At 55.7% G+C, this 10,583-nt stretch overlaps 1 protein-coding gene across 1 annotated transcript; it reads left to right on the forward strand.

Annotated features, from left to right (window-relative positions):
- The first annotated feature begins 281 nt into the window (after positions 1–281).
- IRF2BPL (interferon regulatory factor 2 binding protein like) lies at positions 282–4,368 on the forward strand. Its single transcript, XM_070416134.1, is given in 2 exon segments — positions 282–2,725; positions 2,727–4,368. Coding segments are annotated over 2 exon segments (2,334 nt in total). The 5' UTR covers positions 282–1,189; the 3' UTR covers positions 3,525–4,368.
- The last annotated feature ends 6,215 nt before the right edge of the window (positions 4,369–10,583 follow it).

Genomic DNA, 10,583 nt, shown 5'->3' on the forward strand with positions numbered 1-10,583 from the left:
GGAAAGGAAAGGTCATCGTCTTGTTTAATTACCACCCCCCCCAACCCTGGACTTGCAGCATTAGCTCGCCGAGTCTCAGCTGTTGTACACACACGGCGAGGGGGGAGGGGAGGGCGGAGGCGCGGAGGAGGGGCCGACAGGGAGGAATCTGGGCGTCCTGCCGCGCATGCGCCTTTCCCGAGCAACAAGTGGGCTCCACAGACAGAGGAAGTGTAAAGGGGGGGTGGGGGGGAAGAACTGGTGCAGAGCATGGTGGTGACGTCAGCGCTCCGCCTGGGCGGCATCCCGCGCGGCCAAGCCGGGGACAGCGCGAGCCGCAGCGCGAGCGGGAGCGCCGAGTCGCGCCTCCGGAACGTAGAGTAACAATCACAACCCCACATTCCGGGCGAGTGCAAGCGGGAAGGGATGCGACCCGTGCCCAGGCGCCGCGCGAGTGCCCTGCAGCCAACGTGAGCGCCGCCAGCCGCGGCGGTCCGGGCGCCGGCCTGGTCTGGGGGCGGCGGGAGCCTGCGTGCGAGCGCTCCTCTCTGCTCCTGTGCGTCCTGGAAGCTGTGGCCGTGCAAGTCCAGCAGCCGCCAGCGGAACAGCCGACGCTGCGGAGGGGCGAGTCTCCTCTCTCGGTTCTCACCCCCTCCCTGCCCCAGCCCTCCAGGAAAGCCGCGACTTCAGCAAGATTGGACCCGGGCACCGGGTGGCACTGAACCCTCTAGCCCTCGCCCCAGGGAGCCTGGCGGGGAGAGGACGCAGCTCGTAGGGGGGACCCTCAAGGGAGAGGAAGAGAGTCCCTTCGAGCTTCCACCCACCAGCCACTCCGGGGAGGGGGCCAAGAGCCCACGGCGGCCGGCACCGGGCACCCTCGCCCCCTCCCCCCGGGCCTGGAGCTTCCAGCTCGGGTCCGCGGCACCAGGAAGAAGGCGCCCGAGCTCCCCTCCGGACCAGACAGCCGCAGGAGGAGGTGGGGGCGAGTAGCGGGCTGAATTCGTCCGCTGCCCAGGTGGCGGAGCCCCCGAGGAGAAGTGTTGCGCCGGCGGTGGAGACTCGCGCTCCCTCCAGCCCCAGGGGCAGAACTTTCTCGCCCCCCCTCGCTCCCCCGCAGCCGGACTCACTCCCCAGCCGGCCAGTCCTCCCCGAGGAGAAGGCGCCGCGGAGACAGCCCGGGCGGGGGCCCACCTTCCCCAGGGCTGGCATCATGTCGGCGGCGCAGGTGTCCTCGTCCCGGAGACAATCTTGCTACCTGTGCGACCTGCCTCGTATGCCCTGGGCCATGATCTGGGACTTCTCGGAACCCGTATGCCGCGGTTGCGTAAACTACGAGGGCGCCGATCGCATCGAGTTCGTGATCGAGACCGCGCGCCAGCTGAAGCGGGCGCATGGCTGCTTCCAGGACGGCCGCTCCCCCGGGCCGCCGCCGCCCGTCGGGGTCAAGACGGTGGCCCTGTCGGCTAAGGAGGCGGCGGCGGCAGCAGCGGCGGCAGCGGCCGCTGCACAGCAGCAGCCACAGCAGCAGCAGCCACAGCAACAGCTGAACCACGTTGATGGGTCCAGCAAACCTGCGGTGCTGGCGGCCCCGTCCGGCCTGGAGCGTTACGGCCTGAGCGCAGCCGCCGCTGCCGCCGCCGCCGCCGCCGTGGAACAGCGCAGTCGCTTCGAGTACCCGCCGCCACCGGTGAGCCTGGGAAGCAGCAGCCACGCCGCGCGGCTGCCCAATGGTCTGGGGGGCCCCAACGGCTTCCCCAAGCCGGCCTCGGAAGAGGGACCTCCGGAACTGAACCGCCAGAGCCCCAACTCGTCTTCATCGGCGTCGGTGGCGTCTCGGCGTGGGACGCACAGCGGGCTAGTGTCGGGGTTGCCCAACTCTGGGGGTGGCGGAGGCCCACAGCTTACCGTGCCCCCCAACTTGCTGCCGCAGACTCTGCTTAATGGTCCGGCCAGCGCCGCCGTGCTGCCCCCACCGCCACCCCACGGCCTGGGCAGCCGTGGGCCCCCGACACCTGCGCCCCCCGGGGCCCCCGGGGGCCCGGCTTGTCTTGGGGGCGCGCCGGGCGTCTCTGCCACGTCGTCCTCCGCGACGTCTTCGACCTCGGTGTCGGTGGCTGAGGTGGGCGTGGGTGCTGGTGGCAAAAGACCCGGCTCGGTGTCAAGCACAGACCAGGAGCGGGAGCTGAAGGAGAAACAGCGGAACGCCGAGGCCCTGGCGGAGCTGAGCGAAAGCCTGCGCAACCGCGCGGAGGAGTGGGCCAACAAGCCCAAGATGGTCCGCGACACGCTGCTCACGCTGGCCGGCTGCACGCCCTACGAGGTGCGCTTCAAGAAGGACCACTCACTGCTGGGCCGCGTCTTCGCCTTCGACGCCGTCTCCAAGCCCGGCATGGACTACGAGCTGAAGCTGTTTATTGAGTACCCCACGGGCTCGGGCAACGTGTACTCCAGCGCCTCCGGGGTGGCCAAGCAGATGTACCAGGACTGTATGAAGGACTTCGGCCGGGGTCTCTCCTCCGGCTTCAAGTACCTGGAGTACGAGAAGAAGCACGGGTCCGGGGACTGGCGCCTACTTGGAGACCTCCTGCCGGAGGCCGTGCGCTTCTTCAAGGAGGGCGTGCCCGGTGCAGACATGCTGCCCCAGCCCTACCTGGATGCCAGCTGCCCCATGTTGCCCACAGCGCTGGTGAGTCTAAGCCGCGCCCCCAGTGCACCCCCGGGGACCGGGGCCCTGCCGCCTGCCACCCCCCTCGGGCCGGGGTTCGGCTTCCAGCCTGCGCAAGAGAAAGGCATCCCCTGAGCCCCCCGACTCCGCCGAGGGTCCGCTGAAGATGGGTGAGGAGCAGCAGAGGCAGCAGTGGATGGCGAACCAGAGCGAGGCGCTGAAGCTCACCATGTCGGCCGGGGGCTTTGCAGCGCCGGGGCATGCGGCTGGCGGCCCGCCCCCGCCTCCTCCACCCCTGGGACCCCACTCCAACCGGACCACCCCGCCTGAGTCAGCCCCTCAGAACGGTCCGTCCCCCATGGCCGCCCTCATGTCGGTGGCAGACACTCTGGGCACTGCGCACTCGCCCAAGGATGGCAGTTCCGTCCACTCCACCACGGCGTCTGCCAGGCGCAACAGCAGCAGCCCAGTGTCGCCGGCCTCTGTGCCTGGGCAGCGCCGCTTGGCCTCACGGAACGGGGACCTGAATTTGCAGGTGGCGCCCCCGCCGCCTAGCACCCACCCGGGCATGGACCAAGTGCACCCCCAAAACATTCCGGATTCCCCTATGGCCAACAGCGGGCCCCTCTGCTGTACTATTTGCCACGAACGTTTGGAGGACACGCATTTCGTTCAGTGCCCATCCGTCCCCAGCCACAAATTCTGCTTCCCTTGCTCAAGAGAGAGTATCAAGGCCCAGGGAGCCACCGGCGAGGTGTACTGCCCCAGTGGAGAGAAATGCCCCCTCGTTGGGTCGAATGTACCTTGGGCCTTCATGCAGGGCGAAATCGCAACGATCTTAGCTGGGGATGTTAAAGTGAAAAAGGAGAGAGACCCTTGAACCACAAGACGGCCACCTCCTTTGACCTAGACCAGCTCCTCTCCAATCCAGAGGGCCCCTCCCCTCTCCACATCTGCCCTCCCTTCCCTCACCCCCAAGATGTAGAATTGTGAATATAACAAAACTGCAAAAAGTTAGTCTTATGTATAGACATTATTTTCGTCGTATGTTTCTATATTTTGAAACTAAGGTATGTAACTTCTTCATTTGAAGGATAAGCTGGTTTGTGTTAAGCGGTATAATATTGGTTGGGTCATTTGCATCATATTTGTTAGCATTTATTTGGTGGCAGGGTGTTTGCCTAGGTACAGAATTAATAGCCCTTAGCAACACTGCTGCTGGTGTGTATTTTTGTAAATGTTATGCACTCTCTAAAAGGAAAAAACACAAAAGAAAATGACTTTTTTTTTTTTTTTTTTTTGCCAAGGCCAGTGTTGCTGCCTAAAAAAAAAAAAAAAAGATGCTATAAAATGGTGACAGCTTCTTTCTAAACAGCCCCAAGTGTTGAAGTCTTCACTTTAAGTTGTTCTGTTTTGTTTTTGTTTTTCTGTTTTGTTTGCAAAAAAATGGTAAAGGGGATGTTGGGGGGGGCGGGGTGTTTTTTGTTGCAAGTTTGTGAGGGAAAATGTTTGGGTTTGTTTCTACTGACCTGAATGTGTTGGATCTTCACGTGTTGTTTTGTTTTTGCTTTATTGATGCACGGATGCTTTTGAACAGTAGAGCGAAATGCTAGACATGGAGAATTTGCTCTGTTTGTCCTTTATACATTTCTGTAGTTAACAGAACACTGTAATGTGCCTTGGAGCTTAGTAACTTGTAATAAATTCAATTGATATTAATTCTGCCCTGCGTCAGCAAGTGTGTTTTTCTAGGGGTAGGCCACACAGTTCCAACATAGGGGACACTCCCCACCTCCAGCTAGAACACAAATGCTGGTGCCTTTGAAAGCTCTCTCGAGCTGGCATCTGTAAAAGGCCCTGTGCTGGCTGACTGCCCCTCCCCTCTCAGTACCAGGCTATTTACATTCACCTCCGGGGCAGGGACAGTTGCTGACTAAGCAGTTTCTGTTTACTCTTCAGCATTTCTATTTTCTCCTGGATGCACCCTGCCTCAGCTGCAGATGGCAGTTAGGAATGCTTTTTGGTGCCTTGCCTTGTGGCCATGAGGATATACTGATACCCAAATGCACTATGACTTGTGTAAAGTGTATGGGGGTGGGGGGGACGGTGGGGGGAGGAGGGGAGCATCTATGGTGCTTTGCCTCTTAGATGTGAAAGAAATCACTGTATTTGCACATTTAAAGCAAAAATGCCACAGAACTAAGAGCCATCAATAGAGGCAGGAGAGATGGGCAACTGGAAACAAATGCATGTACTACTAAGCCAGGAGCTTCCAGCTGATGCATTGGAAAAGCAATTTCACCTCATTCATTACACGTTTTTCTTCCCTCCCTTTTTGACAAGTATTTCTAAAGACAGGACACTTAGCTGGTTAGAAGAAAGTTGGGTGAGAGGAAGAGAAAAAAACACCCCAAACCCAGTTCCTGAGAAAAGGTCACTTATGCTATCAAATAAAACCCATTTCCCTGGGGAAGACATGCAATTATTCATCTAATCAGCTCTTTGGTGGCATTTGTGAGGTATAGAGGGGTGGGGAAGGGGACTAGGGAACAGGAATGTCCTTTAGAGCTTTGAACCCCCTTGGCAGCGTCCAGACTGGAGCCCTCCCAGAGCTGGGGAAGGCAAACAACCCAGGTGTGAACCTTGTACTTCCCTGGGAGGCAAATGGAACTAGATTAGAAACAGGAGGGAGGAAGCAAAACAACCAGCGATCTGATCTGAAATCCATTCCTGGCCACACCCCATTCCTGGTTGGGGCAAGCTGAGCCAGGACAGTTCCCACCAAGAAATGAGCAATAAGGTAAGACTTTTGGCGTGCCCCCTCCCAACAACGAGGGACCAAGAGGGTAGGGAGGTGGTATGGGTGCGGGCAGGTTTGGGGGAAAAACAAATCACGGGTTAGCCCAGAACATCACCGGTGTGGAGGTGTGGAGGTTGGGTTGGTGTTGGGGCTTGCTGTTAATAACACCCTTTTAGTTTCTGTTCCTGCCTTGCCACCACCATCATTGAAGTAGTGGAAACCATGACTCTGTGTGTGTGTGTGTGTGTGTGTGTGTGTAAATGGCAGTTGATGGATCTGCTGCAGCCTCTTAGTCTTGGTGCATGGGAGGCGCCCGGCTCACCTCTTTAAGAATCTCCCCACATATAAATAGATATTCGTGTCAGCTTACTGCAAATGTGTCCTTGCATTTTCATCTGCTGCCAAGTGTTGTATTGGTGCTTATGAGTCATGAAACCTATTTTCATCCTCAGGGGTAATTAACTTGGGGTGATAATGCATAGCAGACTGTAGGAAGAGTTAATTCTAAAAACCCATCCTTGCCTGGCTACCAATCACACATTTCACTTAAAGGTCTGGGTTGGCTTTTCTCCTAAGCTCATTAATAAAAACCAAGCATGCTTCGCCTGGAAGATCCTCTGAGGTGCTCCCAACCCCCACTCTCAAGGCACACACTCTTAAAATGGGTAAAGCTCAGCAGCCTGAGAATAAAGATAGAGTGTCACGGGCGTAAGTGAACCACCGTTGAATGAAGGAGTGGTGGGTGCGGCCACAGCATTGAACTGTACATGGTGTGTGGATTACCTGTCTGGGCGTGGACCCTGTGAGCGCTGCCTGGTGACTCCAAGTGGGAGTGAGCCCTGCCATCTGCCCCTGTGTGCACATCTGCGCCTGCTGGCCTGCCACTGTCTCTTCATGGCTATAGTATTACCTTCCGGAACTTTCAGGATTACAAGACCTTTGATTTAGTGCACAGAGGTGGGAAAGGGGCCTGTCATTAGAGCTGAGAACAGTGTAGCTTGTCCCTCCCCCCCCCCCCCGGCCCCCACTCCGGTCCTATTTCTGGGTGCATTATGAGCAGGAGAGGCAGTAGCTATAATAATGAGGCACCCGGCAAAGGCAGCCTGTGGGTTTCACTAAGGAAACCTGCCTTGATGAGACCTGAGGGAGAGGAGGAAGGGAGTGGGAGGGAGAAAGTGGGTTGGGGTGGGACTCGGACTGGAAGTGAATTATAATGGTGCAGTTAATTAAAGTTTACCATAGCCAGGGGCCATTTGTTAAATGGCTTCACTCCCTTCTCCTTTTTTGGAACCATGTGACCTTTCTCTTTGCTCTGACCAATTCAGCTGCTAGTCTGGCGGCAGGAACCAGTCTTGCTTTGATCCCTCAGCTAGATTGCTCCTCCTCTGAAACCTTCCACACTGCAGACCTAGGAAGCATTTCCCTCCCCTGTACCTGGGGATTCTTGAGGGTTTCAGAGATTCAGACGGAGGTCTCTGGGTGAGCCGGGGCTTCCTTCATCTCCAGTTCACTCTGATCTCCCACCTCCTCCATTGTCCATCCTTCTAACTCCCCCGTGAGAGCCATAGTGGCCAGCACTTAAAAATCCATATTGTATTTATTTATATGCGTTGTCTGAACAGCTGACCCAAGCTGGATGTGTCTTTAGGGCGGCAGGGACAGCGGTGCGAGTCAGGGAGAGAGTGAAGAAGGTTTTAAGAGAATAGGTTGATTGGGGTCATTCTATTTACCTTGATCTCTGAAGGCTGCACCATAGGAGACCCAAAATGTCAAGTTGGGCATTCACATGTCAACCTGCTCAGCTCACGTGGGCCTGCAAGCCTACGTTATTAAACGTAAGATCCGAGTACATCTAGCCCAGGCTGTTGTGTAATGCGTACCGGAATTCACTTTGTTTTCTCTCATACTTGATCAAATTAAGGACACTGGAACTGGGAATGGGTTATCAGGTCACCTCGTGAAATGCTTTCTAGACCTTTCTGAGGTTAGGGACATCTTAGAAAAACCTGATAAAAATGATGGATTCTTTCCTAGAACCTACAGGTACGCCTACTCAAATGGATTTGCATACATTTTCTTTTCTTTTTAATATAAATGTTATGTATTTATTTTTGAATAGATAATATATTCCTTTGGTTCAAAATTCAAAAGATGTAAGGGGGAATACAGTACCACTGTAAGGTCTCCTTTCTACAATTGGCTCCCCTGCCATTCAGTGTCCTTCTGGGATATACGCAGTGTTCCCTGATTTATAAGGGGGTTTTATGCACATCTAAGGCCCATCCATGGAACTTGAGATTAGAATTTAGGTCTCCTCCATCCACCTTATAGAGATGAGGGCCAGAGAGGTGAAATAACTTGCCTAAGGCACAGAGAGGTGAAATAACTTGCCTAAGGTCACACAGAAGCAGATCCTGGGCTGGATCCCTATTAGGGAACAGTTCAAATAGACATTTTTTTAAAAACATAAGCACATGCAGCTTAACTAAAGCTGTATTTGAGAAAGGGTGAGGATGAGACGGGCCAAAGGAGAATGAGCACCTGGTGGTGTGGGGATCAGTATTTTTACTAACAAGCGTTTGTTCTTTGGGCTCCTGCAGCCAGACCTTTTGGGGAAGGGAATGTTTAGAGAAGTTTCTAGGTTTCTGACTGTAAATACCAGGTGGGCCTCAACTAGTGGAGTCTTTTTTCAACCGTTGAGCTGTGGACCTTCATACCACCTTTCCCTTTGCTGATTGGAAACTTCTGAAGGTTTAAAGACAGCCAGGTAAGCAGCCATCTGGGCATGGAGGTAAGTAGGGAGAGAGGAGTATGGACCAGGACTCCTCCTGCCTTCCCTTGAGCCGTCACCCACCTCTGCCTGGCACTCTCTCCCCACCGCTGAAGAGGGCACTGAAGGGGGAAGTGAAGGAGACAAGCAGCCTGCCAGGTGCTGTGTGATGTGCTGGGAAGAAGCACATTATGCCGGCTAAGCTCTAGTCCAGCCTATGAAGAGGGTGTGATGACTTCCATTTTATGGATATGCCAACTGAGCTCAGAGAGGTTAAATACCCAAGGCTATTCTTGATATGCAAGTCAGGCCCAGGCAGCCGGAAGCCTGGACTCTCCTATGCTGCTCTCTGTCCAGGGCCTCTGACTTCTGACCCACAGGGCCCAGGTCTCGATGTGAGCCTGGCCAGCACCAGTGAGCAAGGCTGTCCACAGAAGGGGCACTGGGAAGCCCCAAAGAGAGGGCATTTCCTAGGCTCGGTTCTGGGGACACATGGTGGTGCTGTCGAAGCAGTATGTCCAACCCGGGGTCTGGAGCCAGGCTGTTCTGCAGTCTCTCTCAGCTGCCTGCCACCCCCAAACTCAATTAGAGAGTGAGCCCAGCTCTGTCTCAGCTCTGACTGAACAGAGAGGTGGGCAGGAAGCAGGTGGGGGTTCTAATCTCCATAGGGAATATTGCCACTACAAGCTTGTTTTATGGAAAAAGAAGTGACAATGAACTCTTGGGCCTGCCTTGGTTGTCCCGTCTCTTTTGGGGTCACTCACTTCTTCGTGGGTACCATACTGTGGACCCACTGCAGGCCAGGGCTCTGTGGCAGCCCATTCTCTCACACACTGAGCATGTCCCGTCCTTGCTTAGAAACCTTCCTTGGCTCCCTGTTGCCTATGGGAGAAAGTCCAAATTTCTTAGCATAGCAAGCAAAGCCCTCACCATTTCTCCATCCCAGGGGGAGACGATTTTAATTTTTAAAAAGGTATTACATATACATGATTAAAAAAAAAAATTCAAACAGCATGAAAAGATACTCAGTCCAAAGTCAGTGTTCTTCCCGGTCCAAGCCTTCAGCGCCCCTCTTCAGAGGCTCCTGAGCAAGGGGTGTGAGTGTGTGTGTGTGTGTGTATGTGTGTGTGTGTCTGTCTGTCTGTCTTTGGCCCACACCTACATTGCTTTGGTTCCTTGGGCTACTTAAGGGAACCCTTGTGTGGCTTGGGAGGTTGTCTGGAAGGAGTGGGGTGGGGTGGTGGCCGAGGAGGCCAGGTGTCCCTGGCAGTGTGCAGTGCCTTCCTCACCGATAGCTGCGGTCTTCTCCCTCTCCCCCACCCATGGCAGCTTCGAGAAGCTGGCAGAATTGCTTTCTTAGGTGACAGACTGGGAAACTGTGGCTAAAAGAAAAAAGGGAGGGAGAAACATACTGAGTGTAGCCTTTGGTCCTGACCGTGGGCTAGGCATTGTCATCGACTCTTTCTCCTTTATCGCGGCAAACTCTTAAGGCCACTTGTTCCTTTGACAGGAAAATACCCACAGTAGGGACTGTTATTACCCCCATTTCACAGACAAGGCAACCAAGGCACAGAGCAGGAATTAACTCACCCCTGCCTTGCTGCACTCCTCTCGCCTGGAAGGTCACCCCCTCGTGCCCTAGCCCCACCCTCCACTGCACTGTCCACCAGTGCAAACCTTTCGGGCGGGGCCTGGGTTTGTGTTGCAAGAAGGAATGAACATCTGAAATCTGGAGCCTGAAAGCAGTGACTCAGGAGCCACAGCTCCAGGAGGCTGGGCTGCTCTGAGAACAGGTTTAGGTCACTGAGGGTGCCTGGGGCAACGCTGGCGGCCAGCACCCCAGGAGAGGCAGCTCTGGAATGCTGGGCCACGTGACCAAGAAGGAATTAACGTTGCGCCCCTGGGTCTCAGCCCAGACAGTCATGTGACCACCTCCTACAAACTCCACCCTCCCCCTCGTCTGCTTGGAGTCTTAGGCCTACAAGGCTCTGTCCGGCTGAGACCAGGCAGCCAATTCCTGACTCGGGCAGTTGCCAGCATGCCCTCGCGGGGGAGAGGGAGCCCTCTGGAATTAGGACCGTTTTAGGGGTCAGAAAGAGAGGCAATTGGGAGCTTCCCAGGGTAGGACAGAAAGGGGGAAAGCTGGGGGGTGGGGGGCAGAGCTGGAGCTGCTGTAGGGTCCTCCCCCTAACCTGGGATTAAACTGCCTGGCCAGGCCGTGTGCCCGGAGGCAGCTTCTTAGGCTTCAAGCTGGTCCTGCCCCTGAAGGGCCTCTGTGAGGAGGGGGACCCACTGGAGCTGGGAGAGGCAGGGCAGCAGCTACGGCTCCTCCTCCGCCCAGACACAGCCTTGTAACTGACTCCTACCTG

Source organism: Myotis yumanensis, unplaced genomic scaffold, assembly GCF_028538775.1.
Source record: "Myotis yumanensis isolate MYYU_CA2020_CCGP unplaced genomic scaffold, mMyoYum1.0.hap1 SCAF_1, whole genome shotgun sequence".
Classification (NCBI taxonomy): Eukaryota; Metazoa; Chordata; class Mammalia; order Chiroptera; family Vespertilionidae; genus Myotis; species Myotis yumanensis.